Below are 27,491 nucleotides of genomic sequence, written 5' to 3'. Positions count from 1 at the left end.
ACCTTGTCTTAGTAGTATATGTACATCAGGCATTCAGATGACTGTTGTTGCCTAGGCAAGACATGCAACTTTGTTCCACATGTGATGGTGTAACCTATGGTCCTAGGATCCCTGGAGGTCTGTAAGACCTACTCAAGGGGTTCGCGACTGGTTTACAAAACTGAAAATAGATAGTGTGTACAAATAAAGAAGCAAAATTGAAGATTTGTATTTTTGTTCTTGAATTAAATCACATTTTTCAATATTTTTAGCATTTGTTGGTGTATACTTGTTTCTTTGTATTGCTGTGAGGTTCAAATCGCAGAAATTCCTTAGGAGAGCCCCCGTCTTCCAATAATCACTTAGCGTCGATCCCTGGGTTCCAGTAGTGATTCAGTGGGATCCACAGGAGGGAAAAGGTGAAGAACCTCTGGTGGTGATTGCTTGTAGTAAAATAGGCATGCCTTGACACAGGAGCATAGTGACACAGTTTGAACAAGGAGGGTTTAAACACAAACCGATGAGAATAGCTATAGAATTTTGAAGTGTGAAGGAAGCCAATTCTAATCTACACTGATATGCTATGAAATTGGACAGCTGCACACCAGCACGAGAAGAGATCGGGAGGTGACTGGAGTCTTGTAATAATTATTTGTTAAAGAAATGGCTTTGTAAGGTTAATTGTAACTGTTCTCTAATTATTGCTGGCTCTCTGGAGCTGAATGACATTCTTGGAGACAGGTAATCAGGCTTTCGTCTCCAGCTAGGAATGGAGATCTCCTTGATTGACTTTCAGTCTGCTATCTTGAGTATTGTGGAAACCTGAGTACCAAGAACTCCTGATACTACTGGAGTTTTCAAACATCTGTTTGACTACCATAGGGTGATGGATAAGTTAGCGGGGATGGCTCAGTGACATTGAAATGGCTAGAAGTGTTTCTGACTGATGTTAAGCTAATGTTGTTGCTGGGCAAGAGAAGGCAGATACAGTACCATCGTGTGTGCTGTACAAGAGGATTCCTGCCTTTCCCTGTTTATTTTTAATACCAGTTATGAGTCTGTTTGGACATCAGTTTTCAAAATGATGCAGATGGAGTGGCCCCCACTGCTGACCTGTCCAAAACAGAGTTCCTGGTTGTGGGCACCAATAATCTGCTAAAGAAGCGCAGTGGCAACCATAGGTCCCTTACGGTGGGAATGCCTGTTATTCAGACTAAAGAAAAGGTGAAACTCTTGAGATGAGCTTTAAGGAACAATTGTCAGATCAGGCAATCACTCAGACCTACCTTCCAAACTAGGCAGAAAGCACCTGGGGAGTTTGTTTTACACAGACTATGCACTCCTGATGAACCGCACCAGAAGAGGCCTATAGAGACACTTGAATGTTGTACACTGCTACTCCACAAAGAACATCTTGGTGGTGAACTTACAGAAGACAAAAAATAATGATAATAGGACATAAAATAAAAAAAGACAGTGAGTGCTTAACACCTCCATGTACCTGGGCATCCAAAATGATAGGAGAGGATCCTTCCTACTTCACAAAAAGTATATTCATAATAGGGCAGGATCCCTCATATATAGTTTCTGAAAACTAGCAAAACATCTGCCCAGGTCTGCCTCAAAGCCCTAAAAGGAGGTAATCAGGGCAAAGTTGATATTGATGATTTCATATGTCTCGGAAGCCCTGCAAGGTAGGGATGCACAGCTCCTTGACTCTATGGACTTAAGAATATATCACAATATCTTCTAACTACCTTCTGTGGCCTCCTTCGCCCAAACATGGAGTTTGATGGTGCTAGTCAAAAAGTAATGTTTTAGGGGTCATTTGTAAAATTCTTCCACATACTTCAGAGCATGAATCCGGACACAATAAATCAACTACTATGGAAAGAAATGGAAGCCCAAGGAGTGTTTTTTTTGCACCCAGAGCATCTGGATAAGGCAATTGTAGATGTACAAAAACTGGTGCAGTATGGAGTGAGGCAAACACAGCCCTTGCCTTCACAACCATAGTTAACAAAGCCTTGCAGCACCTCTCCTTCATCACACACAAGAACAAGCTGACAAATCGATCACATGCTTACTTGTTGATAAATAGATACAAGACCTTGCATTTTCAACCTTACCTGGCCTTTCTGAAACAGTGAAATGGCAGATCATCAGTCATCGGCTTTGAGACCTACCAACCAGAGACTTGGCCCGAGATGGCAGAACTCAGACAGCTGGTCCGAATGGCAGCTATGCAACTTCCCCCAAGAATCGATCAAACATATAGCATGTGCTCGTCCTGCCCCCCTGACAGAGTGAAGATACTAGCTCAAATCAATTTTCCTATTAAGAGGAATCAGAACATGCAGAAGAACAGTGATTGAGGCCCTCCTAGCCACCGATCTCAGGCTAACTGCGTGCTCTGCTAAATTACTTGCTTATACAGAAAAAGGCTAAAAAACTAAATGGTGGAGTTCAAGAGTTCTCCGAGAAAACTTGACAACAAGACCACCGCCAGTCCAGCCAGGACTTTGATTCTCGGTCCCACATGTCATTGGCCAGCACTATAGTCCCAGTGGCTCGACTTGACAAACTCACCTCTGTACAAGTAGCCTCATAGACTTTGCCCCCACTTGTATTACCCAAATACCTTTGCTGGTACTTTTATCTTAAAAAGCTTTTTACCGTGTACAATCTTCCTTTTAACAAATTCTTTTGATAACTTTTAGGGGCCCATGAGCTGCTTTGAAATATATTTTTGCAGTTTTTTAAAGTTCCTTATTGTACGCAAAGGTTTTTAATAACTGCATGTATTTAATAAAAACTAAAATTGTCTGTGGACTATCAAATTCATCAGATTATCCAGTTATCTAATTACTTTTTTAAATTGCTGCATAAAGTTTAACATTGGCTGCTCTTTTAAGACTGGCCATCCATTTCTAAAGCAATCATCTTCTGCCAATTGATTTTTACATTTTGGCGGAAAGCCGCTTAAGAATGTCATCAAACTACAGTTGCTACAGACCTCTGTTGTTAAAGTAGTCTGTCTAAGGTAAGCCCCCATGAATATGCACTGTCAAGGATTTTTGGTAAAGACACTTGTGTACGTTTTCCTATTCTGAACATATGCGTTATATACAAAGACTGCAACACTGCATGGAAGATTGACTTTTGATTAAACCCTCTTTAATTTTAGGTTGGTGTACTGTTCCTCTTTCTCTCCTCGCTCTCCCCCCCCCTCTATTTTTTATAGTTTTCTCCGGTAAGCACAAAGTCTTGTTTTTATACCATTTGTTTCGTGGGTTTGCTGGATGACGATTTTGATGATTGGTATACATGTTTGACATTTCATCCACTGCTGCTTTTTCGATTATCTTACTAATAATGACATTAATAGGGATCAATGCCATAGTTGTGATAGTCAAAGAGATTATTTAAAAATTGCTTTTTTATTATTGTATATTCTATACCTAATTTCAGAACACTTCTCAGTACTCCTTTCCTCTTGTTTGGATTTTTTGTAATGCGGAATAATAATAAAAATATTTGAAATAAAAGACACAATCTGTATCTCCAAAAACTGCCCATATTTCTACTGCTCACCATAATCTGCATCTTATCCAGATGACACCACACATCCAATGTAAGATTATTGCGTTTACTCGTGTAGTTTTTATTTATTGCTGCTTTTTATTCCTTGCACAAGTTTTTAATATGATGGTTTTGAAAAATATAAAGGATCAAGTGCTAACATTTTGTTTCTTTGTAATCAGTCTTTAGAAGAGAAACGTGCTGTTGCTCATGAAGATTTGCTATCAAGTAGAAACGAAATTAGTACTCAGAAGAAGTTAATTATGGATCTGAAGGCAAGAACTTCAAGTCTGGATCAAGACTTAACAAATAAAAATCAGCAACTTACAGAGCATGAGAAATCGTTAAAAACACTCCAAAAAGAAAAGGTAATTTCTTCTTTTTTCTAATCATATTTATGATGTAAGTAAACTAGTGAATGTTGTAAGACCAACTTATAAGAACGGAGTATTACATGACTCCCCTTCATTAGCAGCTACAATTGTGGAATTCACTTGAATGTGAACCTCAAGATTAGTTTGCCATTTACATTTTGAGGGTTTAACACTCCTCCATTGTAAAACACCTACATATAGGCTATAACATGTCTCTTCCGTAACTTTGTGTGCAATGTGCAGCTGGCCCTGCTTCCTGGGAGGTCAGTACCAGCATCGTCCCCCAAACGCACTCCTGGCTGAGAATATCTGGATTCTGTCCAACATCTAATCCGCATTCTCTTTGATGGTGAGCACTTCTTTGGACCGCAGGTGGACACAATATTAGAAAAGTAAAAAAAAAAAAACCAACAATAAAGAAAAGAAAAAAAAGGTGCTGACACTGCAAAAGCCATGGAAGCACTCCAAATGCAACCTGCCAAGTTTACGTTTTGGTGCTAATACAAAGCTGCAACAACAGAGCATTCTGAGTTTCAGCAACCTTAGCCGTTTCAAAAAGGACAGGCACAGAAGACCTATCCCCGATGAGTACTAGTTGAGAAAGGGGAAGAGACAGCTCTGAAGGCGCTTCCACAGTTAAACATTGACATACACAACCAAGTCTCACAACAGCTCTTGGGGTGAGAATCAGGCTGTTCCTTCCCCAGGATGTGGAAAAAATCTCAAGTGGATCCTATCTATAGTAGACAAAAGAAATTGCTTTGGGTTTCCTACCGCTAAACATCCCATTTTGCCATCATGTAATCAAGAACTTCACCTACTGCTTCAAGTGGAAGTACAAGTACTCAGCAAAGGTGCCATTGAACTGGTGCTCCCACATCAGCAGGATCTAGAAGTGCACTCCCTGTACTTCTCATCCCAAAGTTGCATGGCAACTTGCAACCCATCATCGACTTGAGGCCATTAAATCGCTATGTCCTGTCAAAGCTTTTCAAAAGGAAATTCCAGCAGAGCGTTATCCTGCTGCTGTATGCAGAAGATCATTTAGCGACCATTAAACTCCAGGATGCCTACTTTCACATCTATATTCATCCAACACACATTGCTGAAGTTTGAGGTAAGTGGACAGCACTACTTCTTCAGAGTTCTACCCTTTAAGTTCATAACTACCCCGCAGGTTTTTACCAAGTGTGTAGTGGGGGTCTCTGTGCATCTGTGCTGGAGCCCATTGGTGTTTTTCTGTATCTGGATGATTTGCTGATCAAGATCAGCAGCCGACAGCAATACCTAGTATGCACTCATGCACAGACTAGGATTTACAGTCAGTGTCTGAATGTCAAATCATTGCTCCCAGCACATGCAACCCTTTCTGTGGCAGTTCTACATATTGCTGTAGGCAAAACCTATGCCAACCAAGAAAGGAAAATGGAATTTCAAAGGCTCCTTCATATTTTTTCAAACATTTTGGGGTCGATCATGACTTCGGCAGACGAAAAAGGCCATCCGCTGAAATCCCGACAGATAGATTGCCGCCAGTGTATCCGCCTCCCCGTCGGCCCCATTGTGAGCTTCACGCTGGGTCAGCAGCGGGCCCAGCGGGAAACTGCCTACAGCATTGTCTCCGGCTCGTAATAGAGCCGGCTGCAATGCTGTAGTGTGCGGCGTGCACCAGCATCCATCGCAAAGTTCACTGTCTGCAAAGCAGACGGTAAACTTTGTGATGGTGCTGGCCAGGGGGCCTCCTGCACTGCCCATGCCAAGTGCATGAACAGTGCAGGCCCCCCTCCTGGAGCCCCCTGCACCCGACTCCTCCTGCTGTTTCATGGCAGTGCTACCTCCATGGAACTGCTGGTGGAGAGGGGAGTCGTAATCCCCAGGGCAGCGCTGCTTGCAGCACTGCCCTGGCGGATTAGGACTGCCAGCACCGCCAGTCTGTCCTGTGGTTGTAAAATGGCGGTGCTGACGGTCAGACTGCGCCGCTACCGCCGCAGTTGTAATGTGGCGATTGGACCGCAACATTGACGGAGGTCCAACCGCCATCACGATCCGGGACCGCCATCACGACCCTGGCGGTCCTAAAACTGCCAGGGTTGTATTTGAGGGCCTTTGTCTTCCAACACTGAGAAAGATCTTGAAATTGTTGGGGATGGTGGCTTCTTGCATCACCATAGTGCCACAGCGTCGGCTGCACATGCGTCCACTACAGAAGTGTCTATCCAGGGAAAGGTCACAAGTGATTGGTCAATGGAAGAGTGTTGGTAGGGCCTAGAGTTCATCTTGGTTTTCCAGTGGTGGAAACCCTTAAGTTAAGTTTAGGTTTTTTCGAGTTAATTAAGTTCAAAGACGTTTTACTGTAGCAGTTAAATCAAGGTATCTATGAAAGCTGGCTTACTTTCAGCCTCAACCAACAAATCCAGTAAGTGAATTAACTGTAACTGAAGTGCTTGATCGCTAGACGAGAGGGAATGAGGAGTTTAAGGAACAAGCAAGGCTGAGTAGCAGTCGATTACTTAAAGGAATATGTAAGAAAGGTGATTGTTAATACAATGGCTGTTCTGAATCCATTTATAATACCCTCTTTTTGCCCTCTCTCATTCTATTACTTATGGCCTGTAATGTCATAATGGCAATGAAGACATTTTAAATTACCTTAGTGGCAATCACTTCACTTTTTAACAGTGCAGGAACCTTTCATCCAGGTTCACAGGGATTGAATCCTCACTTCCTGCACAAGGTGGTCTGTCTGTTTCATGGCAATCAGACCATTGATTAACCAATTTTTCTTTCCATAGCATGAGTGGAGTGGTCACAAGCATTACACACATTAGGCGTCAAGAGGACTCAAATTTATTACATTGATCAGACTAAATTGGCTCGCAAAATGAATGAGCTCTGTGTAGCGTTTGCAAAACTCCTCTTGAAAATCTAGTTCGGAATTCTGGTCTTGTGAGATAGTCAAGTGCATTCAAGACTCTTACCTCAAAGCAATACGAACACTGCTTTCCATGCCCAGAGCATATTTGACTAAAAAGAAGCGAGTTACAGTGGCTTTCCTAGGCAAAATACCACTAGCAGACATATCTAAGAATGCTACATGGATAACACCACACAATTCTATAAGATATTATTGTGTGGATATTCAAAGCTGGCAACAAGTTGAGCAAACAATACTTTAAGTTTATTCCATACATCTTCCTTATTTGCTCTATAACCACCACTTTAGGCGGGGTATATTGCATTACAGGCAAGTAGAGCATGTGATCTTTAGCAACATGTGCTACACATGGAAAATACTATTTGCCCTTTAGCTATCTTTTTGTGGTACTGTATATTCACATGCGCCCTCCTTCCTACCAGACCCAAGATCATGCTTCACATGTTTTTCATTACATACATTAAACATTAATTGATAATGAACCTGTATATCTTTGACCTTACTACTTTGCTTTACTCTATTTCGCTCACTTGTCCCCGGGAGGAAATTACAGTCTGTGTTGGAGTTATTTCACCTAGTGTATTGTGAGTGTCTGAGAGAAATTACGAGTTTTCTTGAAACCAAATCTTATACTAGAAAAACAACTTGCAAATGTGCGCACCCAAAATTAGACAGAAGAGGTGTGCAGAGCATATGAATCTACAGCACTACAAGCTACAAAGCAATAGTTACAGTGTAAGTAACATTTTCCTTAAACTGCAATCTTAGTTTTCACTTTACTTTGCATCTCTGAAGTCCAACACGTAAATAGTCAAAGCTAACACTGTACATATTTTCCAATCCAAAATTCCACTCCGTTAACCTTGCATAGACACTGTTGGAAGAAGAATTGTGCAACGAAAAATCAAAGATTAGAGAAATTGAGGAGATAAAGTCTAGACTGGAAGAAGATGTGAGCAAGCAAAGCAAAGATCTGGATGCCCTGAAGCAAGATTTTGAAAAGGTACAAGTGTATTTACATTTTTCATCTTACTGACATTACGGTTTTGTGAACTAGTTGAAGCAGGGTCATTTGGTTAACACTAAACCTGTAGTTTTAGTAACATATAATAACAGTAATGGTGTGTTCACATCAATGTTATACACTTCTAGACTGCAATGTTGCCCAAGCTGTGTGTCGTGGTGCTGGCTCATCACCACTTCAGCAGATCTCCAGAGAGAGCACACTATTCAGGAGCATTTGTGAAAAGCCATATTTTAATTACTACAGAACTAGTGGTCAGATATGTCTTACTATGTCAATGTAGGTGCACTAGGAAGCCGTACTTTCGTTTTCAAACACCACTGTGTTTTTGGTGTGGGGTAGGATATATATATATGTTTGATGGCATGTGTAGCTGCAGATACACATGCTGTGCACATCCCGCCATCTGGTGTTGGGCTCGGAGTGTTACAAGTTGTTTTTCTTCGAAGAAGTCTTTTCGAGTCACGAGATCGAGGGACTCCTCCCATTTCGGCTCCATTGCGCATGGGCGTCGACTCCATCTTAGATTGTTTTTTTCCGCCATCGGGTTCGGACGTGTTCCTTTTCGCTCTGTGTTTCGGGTCGGAAAGTTAGTTAGAATCTCGGAAAAATCGTCGGTATTGTTTGCGTTCGGTATCGGGTTAGTTATAACAGATCGACACCGACTTTTGAAGAGCTCCGGTGGCCCTTCGGGGTTTTTTCGATCCCCCCGTCGGGGCCTGGTCGGCCCGGCCACGTGTCTCTTCAAGGCTGATGGAACGGACCCCATTCCGCTTCTGCCCAAAATGTCATAACAAGTATCCATATACAGATCAGCATCTGGTCTGTAACTTGTGTCTGTCTCCAGAGCACAAGGAGGATACCTGTGAAGCCTGTCGAGCGTTTCGGTCGAGGAAGACATTAAGAGACCGAAGAGCAAGAAGACTGCAGATGGCGTCGGCGCCGACGCCGACAGGACAAGGGCGTTTCGAGGAGGAAGGAGAAACCTTCTCCATCCATGAATCGGACTCGGACGAGCTTGATCCCGAAGAAACGCCGAATACCGTGAGTAAGACGTCGAAACATAAAACTCACGAGAAGACAACAAAAGCCCAGGGGACGCCACCGCCAACAGGCCATGGCTTAACCCGAAAAATGGGTGACCGATCATCGGCACCGAAAAAGGGCATGCATGTGGCGAAGTCATCCGACTCCGGTCGAGATACCGCCACACAGCAATCTCGGGCCCGAGACAGCGGCTCCGAACAGATTCGGCACCGAGACAGTGGCACCGAAATGGTTCGGCACCGAGACACCACGACGCCGAAAATAAAGAAGGTTGCCTCGGAGCCCAAAAAGTCGACCGAAAAGATTTCGATTCCGAAACATCCAGCCTCGGAACCGAAAACAGGTTCCTACACAGAGGAACAGGGATTATCCTCCCAAATGCAAGGACATAAGTTTGGAGAGGAACTTGAATCTGTTGAGCCAGACTACACTCAAAGAAGGCTCCACATTCAAAAAGACACAGGGATGATAAGCACTCTTCCCCCAATTAAAATGAAAAGAAGACTTGCCTTTCAAGAAAAGGACAAGCAGCCACAGGCAAAGGTGGCAAGACAAACAACTCCACCACCATCAATGCACACATCACCGGTAGCCACTCCACCACTGATGCAATCCCTGACTCATGCTGCAATGAGTCAAGATGATCCTGATGCATGGGATCTTTATGATGCTCCTGTATCAGATAACAGCCCAGACTGTTACCCTGCGAGGCCGTCGCCACCTGAAGACAGTACATCCTACACGCAGGTGGTCTCAAGGGCAGCTGCGTTTCATAACGTCACCTTGCATTCAGAACCAATTGAGGATGACTTTTTGTTTAATACACTCTCCTCCACTCATAGCCAATACCAAAGCTTACCTATGCTCCCCGGAATGATAAAACATTCCAAACAAATATTTCAGGATCCTGTTAAAGGCAGAGCCATAACTCCAAGGGTGGAGAAGAAGTACAAGCCACCACCAACAGACCCTGTTTATATTACGCAGCAATTAACACCAGATTCTGTGGTTGTTGGGGCAGCTCGCAAGAGAGCAAACTCTCATACCTCGGGAGATGCACCACCTCCAGACAAGGAGAGTCGCAAATTCGATGCTGCGGGTAAAAGAGTTGCAGCACAAGCAGCAAACCAATGGCGTATTGCCAATTCACAAGCACTTTTGGCAAGATACGACAGAGCTCATTGGGACGAAATGCAGCATTTCATAGAACACTTACCCAAAGAGTTCCAAAAAAGGGCACAACAAGTGGTAGAAGAAGGACAAAGTATCTCCAATAATCAGATACAGTCATCAATGGACGCAACAGATACGGCTGCAAGGACAGTAAATACTGCAATAACGATAAGGAGACACGCATGGTTGCGTACGTCAGGATTCAAGCCGGAAATACAACAAGCCGTGCTGAATATGCCCTTTAATGAACAGCAGTTGTTTGGGCCGGAAGTCGACACTGCTATTGAAAAACTCAAAAAAGATACTGATACCGCAAAAGCCATGGGCGCACTCTACTCCCCACAAAGCAGAGGCGCATTTCGCAAAACACAATTTAGGGGAGGATTTCGAGGTCAACCTACAGAGGCCACAACCTCACAAGCAAGGCCCACTTATCAAAGCCAATATCAGCGGAGAAGTTTTCGGGGGCAATATAGAGGTGGACAATTAAAAAAAAATAGAGGGAAGTTCCAAAGCCCCAAAACCCCTCAAAACAAGCAGTGACTTCCAAGTCACACATCCCCAACACATAACACCTGTGGGGGCAAGACTAAGCCAATTTTACAAACATTGGGAGGAGATAACAACAGACACTTGGGTACTGGCAATTATCCAGCATGGTTATTGCATAGAATTTCTCAAATTCCCTCCAAACATCCCACCGAAAACACACAATGTGTCAAAACAACATATAGATCTTCTAGGACTAGCAGTTCAGGCATTACTACTAAAAGAAGCAATAGAATTAGTACCAAAACACCAGAAAGGAACAGGAGTTTACTCTCTGTACTTTCTCATACCCAAAAAAGACAAGAGTCTGAGACCTATATTAGATCTCCGAACATTAAATACCTACATCAAATCAGATCACTTTCACATGGTGACATTACAAGACGTAATCCCACTACTCAAACAACAAGACTACATGACAACACTAGACCTAAAGGATGCATATTTCCATATACCGATACATCCTTCACACAGAAAGTACTTAAGGTTTGTATTCCAAGGGATACATTACCAATTCAAGGTGTTGCCATTCGGAATAACAACTGCGCCAAGAGTTTTTACAAAGTGCCTAGCAGTCGTAGCCTCACATATCAGAAGGCAGCAAATACATGTGTTCCCGTACCTAGACGATTGGTTAATCAAAACCAACACGCTAGAAAGGTGTTCACAACACACAGAGTATGTCATAGAAACCCTCCACAAACTAGGTTTCATAATCAACTACACAAAGTCACACCTTCTGCCGTGTCAAACACAGCAATACTTAGGGGCGACAATCAACACAGCAAAAGGGATTGCCACTCCAAGTCCACAAAGAGTTCAGGCATTTCACAATGTAATACAGGCCATGTATCCAAATCAAAAAATACAAGTCAAAATGGTGATGAAACTCTTAGGCATGATGTCCTCATGCATAGCCATTGTCCCAAACGCAAGGTTGCACATGCGGCCCTCACAACAGTGCCTAGCATCACAGTGGTCACAGACACAGGGTCAAATTCTGGATCTGGTGTTGGTAGACCGCCAAACACTCACCTCACTTCAATGGTGGAACAGTATAAATTTAAACCAAGGGCGGCCTTTCCAAGACCCAGTGCCACAATATGTAATAACGACAGATGCCTCCATGATAGGGTGGGGAGCACACCTCAATCAATACAGCATCCAAGGACAATGGGACACTCACCAAAAACAGTTTCACATAAATCACTTAGAACTATTGGCAGTATTTCTAGCGCTGAAAGCATTTCAACCCATAATAAGCTACAAACACATTCTTGTCAAAACACACAACATGACAACGATGTATTACCTAAACAAACAGGGAGGCACACACTCAACACAGTTGTGTCTCCTGGCACAGAGAATATGGCATTGGGCGATTCACAACCACATTCGCCTAATAGCACAATTTATTCCAGGAATTCAGAATCAGTTAGCAGACAATCTCTCTTGGGATCACCAACAGATCCACGAATGGGAGATTCACCCCCAAATACTGAATACTTACTTCCAGAGTTGGGGAACACCACAAATAGATCTATTTGCAACAAAGGAAAACGCAAAATGCCAAAACTTCGCATCCAGGTACCCACAAGATCAGTCTCAGGGCAATGCGTTATGGATGAGTTGGTCAGGGATATTTGCTTACGCTTTTCCCCCTCTCCCACTCCTTCCATATCTAGTAAACAAGCTGAGTCAAAACAAACTCAAACTCATACTAATAGCACCAACATGGGCAAGACAACCTTTGTACACAACACTACTAGACCTCTCAGTAGTGCCTCATGTCAAACTACCAAACATACGAGATCTGTTAATGCAACACAAACAACAGATCAGACACCCAAATCCAGCATCGCTGAATCTAGCAATCTGGCTCCTGAAGTCCTAGAGTTCGGACACTTAGACCTTACACAGGAATGTATGGAGGTCATAAAACAAGCTAGGAAACCTACCACTAGACATTACTATACAAATAAGTGGAAAAGATTTGTTTATTACTGCCATAATAATCAAATTCAACCCTTACACGCATCTGCCAAAGACATCGTAGGATACTTACTACATTTGCAAAAATCAAAGCTAGCTTTTTTTCCATTAAAATACATCTTACAGCAATTTCAGCTTACCTGCAAATTACGCACTCAACTTCTCTATTTAGGATACCAGTCATAAAAGCATTTATGGAAGGTCTAAAGAGAATTATACCACCAAGAACACCACCAGTTCCTTCATGGAACCTCAACATTGTCTTAACACGACTCATGGGTCCACCTTTTGAGCCCATGCACTCTTGTGAAATGCAATACTTAACATGGAAAGTTGCATTTTTAATTGCCATCACATCTTTAAGAAGAGTAAGTGATATTCAAGCATTTACCATACAAGAACCATTTATTCAGATACACAAGCATAAAGTAGTTCTACGAACAAATCCTAAATTTTTACCAAAAGTCATATCACCGTTCCACTTAAATCAAACAGTAGAATTACCAGTGTTCTTCCCACAGCCAGACTCTGTAGCTGAAAGAGCACTACATACATTAGACATCAAAAGAGCGTTAATGTACTACATTGACAGAACAAAACTAATTCGCAAAACAAAACAATTATTTATTGCTTTCCAAAAACCTCATACAGGAAATCCAATTTCTAAGCAAGGCATTGCTAGATGGATAGTTAAGTGCATTCAAACCTGTTATCTTAAAGCAAAAAGAGAACTGCCTATTACACCAAAGGCACACTCAACTAGAAAGAAAGGTGCTACCATGGCCTTTCTAGGAAATATTCCAATGACAGAAATATGTAAGGCAGCTACATGGTCTACGCCTCATACATTTACCAAACACTACTGTGTAGATGTGCTAACAACACAGCGAGCCACAGTAGGCCAAGCAGTACTACGAACATTGTTTCAAACAACTTCAACTCCTACAGGCTGAACCACTGCATATGGGGAGATAACTGCTTACTAGTCTATGCACAGCATGTGTATCTGCAGCTACACATGCCATCGAACGGAAAATGTCACTTACCCAGTGTACATCTGTTCGTGGCATTAGTCGCTGCAGATTCACATGCGCCCACCCGCCTCCCCGGGAGCCTGTAGCCGTTTAGAAGTTGATCTTGAACATCTGTATATTTGTAAATATATTACTTTAAACTACATTATGTACATACGTATTCACTCCATTGCATGGGCACTATTACTAGCATATACAACTCCTACCTCACCCTCTGCGGGGAAACAATCTAAGATGGAGTCGACGCCCATGCGCAATGGAGCCGAAATGGGAGGAGTCCCTCGATCTCGTGACTCAAAAAGACTTCTTCGAAGAAAAACAACTTGTAACACTCCGAGCCCAACACCAGATGGCGGGATGTGCACAGCATGTGAATCTGCAGCGACTAATGCCACGAACAGATGTACACTGGGTAAGTGACTTTTCCATATACACATATATATTTGTTCGATTGCATGCGTAGCTGCAGATACACATGCTTTGCATAAGTCTGCCATCTAGTGTTGGGCTCGGAATGTGTTACAAGTTTTTTTTCTTCAAAGAAGCTTTTTCGGGTTGCGAGATCGAGTGACTCCTTCTCTTGGTGATAGTGCGCATGGGCATCAAGGCCTTTGTTAGATTGTTTTTTTCCCGCCGTCTGGTTCGGACGTCTTCCTTCTTGCTCCTTTAGATCTCTGTTTGGTACTATCTGAACTTCTCTGTCTTCTCTCTAAATGTCTGTATTGTTTTTTGATTTCATTTTCTGACTCTACTCGATCCGATTGTATCGTCTGGATCGATTAAACGTCCTTCTCGGGCCAACTTCGACACAGGCTGATGGATCGGACTCTGTTTCGCTTTTTCTCTTGGTGCCACGCCAAATTCCCCTACACCGACCAACACACCTCTGTCTCTCTCTCGGCCACAAGGAGAAAACCTGTGAGGCGTGTCAATCCTTCCGCTCCAAGAAAACTCTACGGGATCAAAGAGCGTGTTGGGTAGAGATGGCATCCAAGTCAACCGAACAAACGGTCAACATTTTCAGCGACTCAAGCTGCAAGCTGGAGCATGGCCACCTCCCAGGCTCTTTTAGCCAGATACAATAGAGCCCATTGGGATGAAATGGAGGTGTTTGTACAATATCTCCCTCTGGGACACCAAAAAAGGGCACAGCAGGTAGTTGCAGAGGGACAGGCTAACTCCAACAACCAAATTAGATCCGCCCAAGATGCAGCAGACACCACAGGTATTAATACTAGTGTAATCATCAAAAGGCATGCTTGGTTGCAATCTTCAGGGTTCAAACCTGAAATACAAGCTGTACTTAATATTCCTTTTAACAAACAGCATTTATTTGGACCAGAAGTAGATACCACCATAGAGAAATTGAAAAAGGACTCTGACACTGCTAAGGTCTTGGGTGCTCTTTATACAACACCTGTTTGGAGTACTTTTCGCAAGCCCCACTTCAGAGGTGGTTTTAAAACATCAACATCAGAGCCCTCTATGTCCCAACAAAAGCTGTGGCAACAGTATTACTCCAGAGGGTATTTCAGAGGATCCTACAGATGAAACAACTTTAGAGGTAGAGGGAAATCCACTACCACAAGAGAAGCCTCCACCTCATCAAAACAGTGACTATCTCCACATTCCCACACAGTATACATCTTCTGTGGGAGGAAGACTGGAAAATTTCTACCATCGATGGCACAACATTACATCAGATCCGTGGGCGCTGTCAATTATCCACAATGGGTATTGCCTAGAACTCATCTCTTTTCCACCAAACATTCCCCCTCACTTGCACAGGCTTTCTCTAGAACACCTTGGTTTGTTAAAACAAGAAGTATAATCACTGCTACTCAAAGGTGCAATAGAGATTGTACCTATACCTCAAAAGGGACAGGAATATATTCTCTTTACTTAGTCAATACTAAAAAAGGATGGTACTCTTAGACCAATCCTGGATCTCAGACCCCTCTTCAGGATGTCATTGCCTTACTACAAAAACTGGACTACGTGACAGCATTAGATCTAAAAGATACTTACTTCCATATTCCCATACATCCAGCACATCGCAAATACTTAAGATTTGTGATAGCAGGCAAGTTCTTCCAATTCAAAGTGCTACGCTTTGTGGTGAGAACAACACCAAGGGTATTCGGCAAATGCCTAGAGGTGGTTGCAGCATACCTCAGAAGACAACATATACATGTCTTTCCCTATCTCGACGACTGGCTCATAAAGGCCAGCACCATTCAAACTTGTCAACAGCGCACACAATACACAATCGATACCCTACACAGTCTAGGGTTCACAATCAATTACCAAAAATCACATCTGCAACCAGCGCAAATACAACCATATCTGGGTGCAATTCTGAACACTCAGTCAGCATTAGCTTACCCAAACCCACAGAGAATTCAAGCTTTCCACAATCTCATATTTCAGCTACAATACAATCAAACTTACACAGTAAGGTTTATCATGAAGCTTTCGGGAATTATGGCATTGTGTATAGCAATAGTACCCAATACACATCTAAACATGAGACCTCTACAACAGTGTCACTCGCAACAGTGGTCTCGGGCACAGGGTCAGCTTCAAGATCTAGTGTTGTTGGACCGCCAAACTTACAACTCTCTGCAATGGTGGAATCACACCAACTTATCAAAAGGGTGGTCATTTCAGGACCCTGTGCCACAGACCATAATCACCACAGATTCATCAATGACAGGTTGGGGACACCATCTCAACAATCTTACTATACAAGGAGAATGGGACTCAATCCATCAAACGTACAACATAAACCACTTGGAATTGCTAGCAGTGTTCTTAGCACTGCAAGCATTCCAGCCACAGATCACACACAAAACAGTGTTAATAAGGACAGACAACATGACAACAATGTATTATCTGCAACAAATGGGAGGGACACTCATCTTAATTGTCCCTTCTAGCACAGACAATTTGGAAATGGGCAATTGACAATCGCATTCAACTACTAGCAGAGTATATCTCGAGGATACACAATGAACTAGTGGACCTCTTAAGCAGGATGCAGCAACAAATACACAAATGGGAAATTCACCCACAAGTGATTCAACAGTACTTTCGCATGTGGGGAACACCACACATAGACCTCTTCGCAACAAGCGAGAACGCAAAATGCCCAGACTTCGCATCCAGGTACCCACACCCTCGATCCAAGGGCAATGCCCATGGATCAATTGGTCAGGGATATTTGCTTATGCTTTTCCCCCTCTCCCACTAATTCAATTTCTGGTTAACAACATCCGTCACAACCCCCTTACTATGATACTCATAGCTCCCACGTGGGCTTGTCAACATTGGTATACAACACTGTTGGATCTATCTGTAGTACCACATCACAAGCTCCCAAACAGACCAGACCTATTGACTCAAAACAAAGGTCAGATCAGGCATCCCAATCCCAGTATGCTCAACCTAGCAATTTGGCTCCTGATGTCATAGAGTTTGGATAGCTACAGCTTCCATCAGAATGTATGAACATTCTAAAAGAAGTGTGTAAACCTACAACTAGACAGTGATATGCAGCTAATGGAAACGTGTATATGACTGTCAACCCAAAAACATTGATCCACTTAAAGCTTCAGTACAGGATATGATATGTTATTTGCTTTACTTACAAAAAGCTAATCTTGCATATGCATCTATTAAAATTCATTTAACAGCAATATCAGCCTACCTTCAAAACAGACAGCATACTTCTCTATTTAGAATTCCTGTCATAAAAGCTTTTATGGAAGACCTTAAGAGTCATTCCAGCTCCTGCCTGGAATCTTAACATTGTGCTCAGAAGGCTTATGGGTCCACCATTTGAACCCATGCATTCTTGCACTCTTCAGTTTCTCTCATGAAAAGTTGCTTTCCTAATAGCAGTTACTTCCTTAAGGAGAGTTAGTTTAGCATTCACTTTAGAAGAACCTTTCTTCCAAATTCACAAATGCAAAATAGTACTTAAGACAAATCCAAAATTCCTACCCAACGTGGTTTCACTATTTTACATCAGTCAGTCAGTGGAATTGCCAGTCTTCTTTCCACAGCCGGATTCAGTTGCTGAAAGGGCTCTTTACACTCTTGATGTCAAAAGAGCTCTCAAGTATTATATAGACAGAACAAAAGATTTCAGAAAATGTAACAAACTTTTTGTGGCTTTTCAGCAGCCTCATAAGGGTAATCCTATTTCAAAACAGGGATTAGCCAGATGGATAGTAAAGTGTATTCAAACATGCTATCTTAAAGCTAAAAGGGAACTATTAGTAACTCCTAAAGCACATTCTACTAGAAAGAAAGGAGCATCAATGACATTCTTAGGAAATATACCAATGGCAGACATATGCAAGGCAGCCACATGGTCCACACCACACACATTTACTGAACCCTACTGTGTGGATGGGCTATCTAGGCAACTAGCAAATGTTGGCCACAAAGTGCTTAAAACACTATTTCAAACTACTCCAACCCCTACAGGCTAACCACAGCTTATTTTAGGAGGGGACTGCTTTTCAGTCTATGCAAAGCATGTGTAGATGCAGCTACACATGCCATCAAACAGAAAATGCTACTTACCCAGTAGACTTCTGTTTGTTGCATGTAGTGCTGCAGATTCACATGAGCCCTCCTTCCTCCCCAGAAGCCTGTAGCCATTATAGTACTTTCTTTATGTAAATATGTATATACATTGCATGGACATCTACTTTTCTTACTTTATATAAATGTACATTGTAGGAAGTTGGCTCTATATATACTATCTCATAGTAAGAGATAGTGTGCACAGAGTCCAAGGGTTCCCCTTCGAGGTAAGATAGTGGCAAAATTAGATAATACCAATGCTGTATTTTGTGGTAGTGTGGTCGAGCAGTAGGCTTATCAGAGGGTAGTGTTAAGCATTTGTTATACACACACAGGAAATAAATGAGGAACACACACTCAAAGACTTAACTCCAGGCCAATAGATTTTATATAGAAAAATATATTTTCTTAATTTATTTTTAGAACCACAAGTTCGAGATTTGAAGTAAACACATAAAATGTAAGGTACTCCACAGAGGTAAGTTAGGAACTTTGAATTAGAGCAGTAACATACACAGTTTTAGTTAAAATGGCAATACGCTATTTTAAAAGTGGACACTGCAAAAATCAACAGTTCCTGGGGGAGGTAAGTAATGGTTAGTTTTTCAGGTAAGTAAGGCACTTACAAGTTCAAGTTCCTGGGCATAGGCAGCCCACCGTTGGGGGTTCAAGGCAACCCCAAAGTCACTGCACCAGCAACTTCGGGCCGGTCAGGTAGGGAGGTCAAAGAGGAGCCCAAAACACATAGGCGCCTACGGAGAACAGGGGTGCTCCGGTTCCAGTCTGCCAGCAGGTAAGTACCTGCGTCTTCGGAGGGCAGACCATTGGGGTTATGTAGAGCACTGGGGGGGACACAAGTAGGCACACAAAACACACCCTCAGCGACACAGGGGCAGCCAGGTGCAGTGTGCAAAGCAGGCGTCGGGTTTTGTATAGGAATTAATGAGGGACCCGGGGGTCACTCTAGCGGTGCAGGCAGGGGCACAGGGGTGGCTTCTCGGGCCAGCCATAGACTGGGCTAGGCAGAGGGTCGTCTGAGGGTCACTCCTCCACTAGAGTTCGGTTCCTTCTGGTCCTGGGGGCTGCGGGTGCAGTGCTTGGTCCAGGCGTCAGGTTCCTTGTTACAGGCAGTCGCGGTCAGGGGCAGCCTCTGGATTCTCTCTGCATGCGTCGCTGTGGGGGTCCAGGGGGGTCGTCTCGGGTTACTCACGAGGTTGCAGTCGCCTGGGAGTCCTCCCTGTAGTGTTGGTTCCCTGGAGCTCGAGCCGGGGGCGTCGGCTGCAGAGGGTAAAGTCTCATGCTTCCGGCGGGAAGAGTGAATCCTTTGAAAGTTGTTAGAAAGTTGCAAAAATGATGCTGTAGGTGAACAGTGCCGCTGTTCTCTGGAGTTTCTTCAGAGGTTGCTGGTCCCTGTCGGACACGTCGCTATGCAATTTTCTTTGAGTCTGGAGACAGGCCGGTAGGGCTGGGGCCAAAGCAGTTGTTGTCTCCGTCGTCTCTGCAGGGCTTTCAGGTCAGCAGTCCTTCTTCTTGTTTCAGGTTGCCTGAATCTGATTTCCTGGGTTCTGGGGTGCCCCTAAATACTGAATTTAGGGGTGTGTTTAGGTCAGGAGGGCAGTAGCCAATGGCTACTGTCCTGAAGGGTGGCTACACCCTCTTTGTGCCTCCTCCCTGAGGGGAGGGGGCACATCCCTACTCCTATTGGGGGAATCCTCCAATCTCACGGTGGAGGATTTCTAAAGGCAGGGGTCACCTCAGCTCAGGACACCTTAGGAGCTGTCCTGACTGGTGGGTGACTCCTCCTTGTTTTTTTCATTATCTCCTCCAGCCTTGCTGCCAAAAGTGGGGGCAGTGGCCGGAGGGGCGGGCATCTTCACTCTCTGGGATGCCCTGAGGTGCTGTAACAAAAGGCATGAGCCCTTGAGGCTCAGCGCCAGGTGTTACAGTTCCTGCAGGGGGAGGTGAGAAGCACCTCCACCCAGTACAGGCTTTGTTCCTGGCCACAGAGTGACAAAGGCACTCTCCCAATGTGGCCAGAACTCGTCTGGTTGTGGCAGGCTGGCAGAAACTGGTCAGCCTAGCACTAGGAGTCGTACTGGTATTCAGGGGGCATCTCTAAGATGCCCTCTAGGTGCATTTTACAATAAATCTCACACTGGCATCAGTGTGCATTTATTGTGCTGAGAAGTTTGATACCAAACTTCCCAGATTTCAGTTTAGCCATTATGAAACTGTGGAGTTCGTATTTGACAAACTCCCAGACTATATACTCAATATGGCTACCCTGCACTTACAATGTCTAAGGTTTTTCTTAGACACTTTAGGGGCATAGTGCTCATGCACATATGCCCTCACCTGTGGTATAGTGCACCCTGCCTTAGGGCTCTAAGGCCTGCTAGAGGGGTGACTTACCTATGCCACAGGCAGGGTGAGGTGGGCGTGTCACTCTGAGGGGAGTGTCATGTGACTTAGTAATTTTCTCCCCACCAGCACACACAAGCTGTGAGGCTGTGTGCATGTGCTGAGTGAGGGGTCCCCAGGGTGGCATAATACATGCTGCAGCCCTTTGAGACCTTCCCTGGCATCAGGGCCCTTGGTACCAGGGGTACCACTCTGCAAGGGACTTATCTGGGTGCCAGGGCTGTGCCAATTGTGGGAACAAAGGTACAGTTTAGGGAAAGAACTCTGGTGCTGGGGCCTGGTTTGCAGGGTCCCTCACACTTTCAATCATAACTGGCATCAGCAAAAGGCAAAAAGTCAGGGGGTAACTGTGCCAAGAAGGCATTTCCTTACACACATATACATTTCTTCACTCCTTACGTCAACCTCCTGAGGGAAAACAATTTAACAAAGGACTCGATCACCAAAAGGAGGAGTCACTTGATCTCGTGACTCAAACAAAAAACCTTCTTCGAAGAAAAACAACTTGTAACACTCGGAGCCCAACACTAGATGGCGGACTTATGCAAAGCATCTGAATCTGCAGCATTACATGCCACGAATAGATGTTTACTGGGTAAGTGACATTTTCATTCTCATAGATATATATTGATATATATATAGATATATCTCTATGATAGGCTGGGACACAGCAGAGGTTGCTAATTGTGTTTAATGCAGTTTTGGCCCAGCCTCTATATATATAAAACACAAGAGAGAACTCTGGGTAGTTCCCAAATTTAGGTGGAGAGCAGCTCCAGTAAAGAGCACTCAACAACATCAGCGACACTCTAGATTTGCTCACCTCAAATTTCTGTTTATGTAGCAAAGTTTTTAAGCATAGGATCAGCACAGTTCTATCCACGCTGAGCTAGATAGGGACAAAGTCTTTTGCCAATTGTACAGCAAAATCTTTAAGCATAGGATGATATATGTATATACACACACACACACACACACAATATCTAGAGCAAAGTTGAATGAGAACAGTTGCAATTGTGACTTTATTCGTGTTTTTTCAATAAAACAGTTTTTTTTCGATTACTTTATATATGGAGATTTTAAATTCCACAAACACCAGATGGTGTTGAGTAAAGATTCTAGAGATAATCTGCCTGGATATGAGTCAGATGAAAGCCAGGAATTAAGTGATTTCCAGTATTCGAAATAGAGGCTGATGGCAATGCAAGGTAATATATTCCAGATTGTAGCAGTTTGTTACAAATAGGCCCAGTTAGCTTGACCTTGCTTACTGTTCTTGAGAATTCTCAGAAGATGATCCGAGGAAAATCTGAGAAACCATGTCAGGGATTACCAATAAAAGAGTTGCCGAAATGAAGGAAGGATCTTTGTTGGGTAAGGCCTTAAAACACATAAATAGGATCTTAAACGTTGATTGTTTTTAACTAATGGAGCCAAACATGATTACGGAGGTCACCAGATGAGTGACATGGCAATTTGTGCTGGAAATGTTATGGTGGATTTCAAACAAATTTCAGCTACTGGATAACTGTAGAAAGGAGCTAAAAGCATAGGGCAGTAGAGTTGTCAAGGTGTGAGCCCTCCACAACCTGAAGATTTATATAATGTGTGCATTCAGGAATAAGGCAATGTGGTCTTGATCTCTGAGATGAAGTAAACAGCCGAAACTGTTGGTTTGAAAGAGAGCTTGGCTTGAAAGTAGACCCCTCCTCATTGCTCCACTGGGATGAGGACAGGGGTCCAGGATATCCGACCCCCCTGCTAATGGGCAAGTTATGTGAAGCTACCCAAAAAACAGTACCTCGGTTTTTATCTGTATTCACTTATAGACAGTTACTGGACAACCATTCTGAGAACGTGGTCAGACCTAGAAGAAAATTCCTGAATGCAAAATATGTTTACAAAACGATTCCAGGCATTGCATCGGAAATTGTAGTAGAGTTGCCATGTGTTATGCTATATCAGTTATGTTGCAACATAATGATATTTGTTGCTGCCATATTTTAGTCCAGTGACTGTGGGGAGGCAAGAGGATTCCTTAGTCACCAGAGTAAGGAGTGGGTATACAGTAGTGAGCAGTGTCTGTAGTGAATATGCATCGGACAGCTAAGTCCATCCTCACCACCCGTTTTTACTAGCACAGAATGTGTCCTCGTTTAGAGGGAGTATGAACATGGTATCTTTGTGAACCTGCTCACTCTGTTGCTACAGACCCTTTTCTAGACCCTCAACACCACCAATGCTGTTGCATCGTTTACTTTACTTGCTCGGCGTTTGGTTGCTGTTTTATCCTCACAACCACAACTACAGACAAATCATCCATGTAAACCACAATGCGTAGAGAGTGAAAGACTGACTGCATGAGCGTAACAGATTATAAATATGCCTAATATGATTTCACTGCCTAGTAGTGACCAGACTACCAGCATATCAGAGCACATATGGCTTGCAGCCATTTCGCATGATTGGACCTACCCATGTTGTAATGGCCATCTTTCTTTACATATGGTTGGTGTCTCAGAATAATGGTACTCACTGCAGGCATAATCATAACTTTAACGTAATGTCATCCTTGGCATATGTGGGGCATACTTGACATGATTATGGCTGCCACTGATATAACCGAGCTAATGTGACCAATCCTGAATATTTTTTGTGCTTCCTAAGGACACACTTTTGGTCGTTTGAAAAGTTATGGGCTTTATAAGATCAAAAGTAAATGTTTGTTTGATTTGCAGTCGAATATAGATTGACTTGGAAGAGCTGAATGCTTTTAATTCAGCATTCATCTTAGGTTTGTTAACCCTAACATGAGTCCCTTGACCACATTGTGAAACTATATATTGAAAAGGCAGGTTGGGTGCAAAGCAGCAACACTAACCATAGAATGGGCTCCGAACATAGAAATCTACTCCCAGCTCCCTGTAAAACCACACATAAGATGATGAGGTGAAAAATAAATTGAAAATAAAACAATACAGGTGGGGGATATTGGGTGAAAGCCAAAACTGGAGATGTTTGTGCATACTACCCACAAACGCCAAGGTTGACCTCTCCCAAATTAATTTAAGGCATGTCGTGTAACATGCCCAATCCTTTATGTGTTATTCAGAGGATGGCCTTAGCCCATGCCTTGTATCTAAAACATGGGGAGAGTAGTCCACATAGGGCTAGGCCTTTCAGCCACCATGCTCTTTGTGCACTTATATTGAACACAGTCTACACAGAGCATCATTGCATACCCTGAGTGACTTATACTTATAAATGTTTTATGCCAAATGTCTTGTGCTGTCATGCTGCAAATGTGGTATTCCACAAAAGAGGCATGGCTTTAAACAATTTCAATCCTAAACTATAAAGATTGACAAACAGCATTTGTATTTACTTACTCTTGTTCTACATGCAAAGCCCACCATACTTTTAACTATTAGAACATAAGTGAAATTATTATTTTAAAAAGGTACTAAATTTAAATGTCTCTAATGTTCTGAAGATTAAAATGGTGATCTATAAATAATAGTGCAAATAGCTAAAACAGAAGGAAGATAGGCAAGAGCTTCTGATCGAACAACTATTTAGAAACATGCCCAAGCACACTTTTGGTACTTGGACTTAATTGATAGAGACAGGCAAAGGCAATACTTTATTGGAAAACAACATGGTGAAAAACAAACTCTGAAACTGTTTGTGGAGTGTAAGCGTTTGTTTGAGGCCTCTGAATTATCTCACAGCTACTAGGCAAATGTTCTGTGATCAGAATGGAAACTGACAAGAAGGACACAAAGATAACAAGATCTTTGTTTAAGCCCTCCCATCCTGACAGGTGCACATAGGTCGGCAAACATCAGTGGGCATAGACACTATTTAGGTGATCCACTGAGACAGCCCTTTAGGTGTGAACTATACAAAGTACTGCCCATTCCCCTTGTAGAGGGGGAAAATCTGCTGTGGGTGCAGGAAGGTTGGGTACCTTGATGACCTCTTCTGCTTAGAAACAAAGAGGGAAGCTACCTTGTACAGATAATTAAATTGATCTAGGAAATCTCAGAGACAGAGCACTCTCACCCAGATGGGTGTAAACCAGCACTGCAGTCATCTTAAGAACTTTGCCTACTCATTTACACAAGATAAGAATAAAAATGACACAAGATAAAAAGGCAGATACATCTGTGTGTTAGAGGAAAAAAGCCATCCAGAACTCGTTAGGAAAATGAGACTGGGCCCAATAATCTGTGCCACCCATTATACAACATATTTTTCCTGATTGAGAACAAGCATTACAGAAATGGTTGTGTGAATTAACCGATGCACGACTTTTTGTAACAAACGTCTCGCTAAGTGCGGTAGTGGCAGCCTTGGACTCAAATGTACTGAAGGTGAATACAGAAGTGACAATCCACTAATTAACATATCCATTTGGATACAAATATTACACGAAAGGGTCTCCCGATGGTCATGAAGAGCTCAGTATGACTTCGAATCTTGCAAAATAAACTGGGGGCACCAAACTAATGTGGCCTTAGCATGTGAGAGGGCAACAATTTAAGATCATCACTGGAAGACAAGCTGCCGTAGGTGTAGTACCTTCCAGAGGGAACCAATCCACACGTGCATTCATGATAGTGCTAAACTCTGTGCAACAAAAACAAATCAGGGTGCTTTGCAGAAGAAATGCGTGATAAGAGGGCTGACATCTTAGCAGCAGTGAGAGTCAGATTATTTTAAGAAACAAAGAAGGAAATTGTGGGGACACAAGCAAAAATGCTACTTTCAGCCATATGCCAATGTGTCAGAAACATGTTCATCTCCCAGAATCGTGTGGTTGTTTTAAATGAAAAGAACATTGAAGATAGTCAAATCGGACAGCAGTGTAAAGGTATGTTTCCTTTGTATTATTAAAGCATACCAACTTTTAAAAAGTGTTCCAGTTCCTTACAATATAATAGTCTGAAAAATTGAAGACATTTAAATGGAGAACATATTATTCAAGCTTCATCTCTTTGTGAGTGCTGGTACAGGTCAACATATCATTCACTTGTATGATGTGTTAGACCTGGATACTTAACATATCCTATTCTAAATATCTTTTTCCAGATTTAGAGACAACAAAATGTAGTGTAGCGTTTTCTCCCTTTCGTATTGTGCATCTTACTAAAATGTTTTTAACATGCAATCTTTTACATATGTTTGTAGAAAATGAAGGACTCCAATGATGCCAAACAGCTCTTAATTCAGCAGAAATTAGAGCTGCAGGGAAAAACAGGTAGCCTAAGTGCAGCTCTTGAACAAGAGAAGAACAATCAAAAAATAATGAAAGAACAAATCCAGAGAAAAGAAGAAGACTGGAAGAAGGAATATGCCCAACTAGAGGCAAAACGGGTAAGCAAGCAAAGCAGAAATAATTTTCATCAGGTAGGGTAAGATCTTTTTGATAATGTTGTTGCAAAGTAAAGTATTGGTTTTATCAGTACACAGGAGCTACTACTATTGTTTGCAACTTCATACTCTTACAAACAATAAAGGAAAAGCACTCTTTTCAATTAATTGCAGATTATAATATTCAGTCACTTGTTCCAAACAGTGAAGGTTTATATGTTTTTAATTGGGCCTAATTTTTACAAAATAATTGCGTAAGTAAAACCAAAGGTGGGATTCTGGTACACTTGAGGAACGAGGAAGTTTTGGGTTGGTTCTCTCTCTCTCCTGCCTGACTGCATAGTGAAGTGTGGGATCACTTATTCACTTATGTGTGAATACTTATTCACTCCTCGTCTTCCCTCCCACTTTGATACAAAGCCACAGGTTGTTTTGAAAAGATCAAATTCTAAGATATCTTAAAAAAGCATCAAATAACATTTAGCAGCACTAAAATCCATTTATTTTAAACAAAGGAATTATGAATGGGAACTGTATTGATTGACTCATTAAAATTAGCTTGGCAATTTTGGCAGTTCTTCTGAAGATCTTGTTTTTTAATAAATTTTGGCAACTCCCTTGGAAAGGTTTCTCCATGGACCCCATAGGGGGTTCACAGAACGTGAAGCAGAGTTTTACAGTGAATGCAGCATCAGACGCTAGTTCAAGACCCAGTATGAGGTCTGGTCCGCTGAATACATTGGTCAGTCTTTAAGTCAAATATGAAAAGTAAAGATAGGACAAGGAAAAATTAACCAGATCTCTTGAATCCTTCAAAAAATACCTAGAAATTGCATTAACCTCTCCCTCTTTATCTATGTCGCTGTTACTCCCTCTGCATGTATGCCGCTGTTTGAATATTTGAAGAGAGTGTGTGATAATAATAAAGACCTTAATTTTATTAGTAGAATACCTCCCCTGCGACCAATCTACCAGTGAATCCCAATTGATGAAGATGGATGTCAGATTTCTGGAAAACCAAAATAAACATCTACTCATTCAGTCACATAAGGGTACCACCATGGAATTTGAATTGGTTGGTAACCCACGGCAAGATGAGCTACTTATAGACAAATTCATGCTAATTGCTGCTCTTGCTCCACCCCTTATGGATAATTTGTCAATATATCGCGCTGTTAAGGTTGTCTCATCAAATCAGCCCGATTAAAATTGCTAATCCTAATAATGAAGTAGTTGGTGAACTAAGGAGATCATTGATCAAGGGAAAAAGACTCCTGTGAGGAACTCGCTTTTAAATGTCACTGTTAAAGCATTACATCGTCAGTTTGAGAAGTTGGAGGTACAAGTAAATCTGTTAGTCACATTAGCACTTGATGTTTTTGGAATAGATAAAAATAAGAATACTCAAA

At 42.5% G+C, this 27,491-nt stretch overlaps 1 protein-coding gene across 1 annotated transcript in view; it reads left to right on the top strand.

The window, feature by feature from the left end:
• EEA1 (early endosome antigen 1) overlaps positions 1-27,491 on the top strand; it is a 497,109-nt gene that overhangs the window by 331,799 nt on the left and 137,819 nt on the right. Inside the window, exons 23-25 of the mRNA XM_069228969.1 lie at positions 3,744-3,929; positions 7,742-7,873; positions 25,900-26,085. Coding sequence (XP_069085070.1) covers positions 3,744-3,929; positions 7,742-7,873; positions 25,900-26,085 — 504 coding nt within the window. The remainder of the gene's footprint in view (positions 1-3,743; positions 3,930-7,741; positions 7,874-25,899; positions 26,086-27,491) is intronic.

Source organism: Pleurodeles waltl, chromosome 4_1, assembly GCF_031143425.1.
Source record: "Pleurodeles waltl isolate 20211129_DDA chromosome 4_1, aPleWal1.hap1.20221129, whole genome shotgun sequence".
NCBI classification, from domain to species: domain Eukaryota; kingdom Metazoa; phylum Chordata; class Amphibia; order Caudata; family Salamandridae; genus Pleurodeles; species Pleurodeles waltl.
Note: the sequence above shows the minus strand (reverse complement) of the source record. Positions and strands in the feature narration are given on the sequence as shown.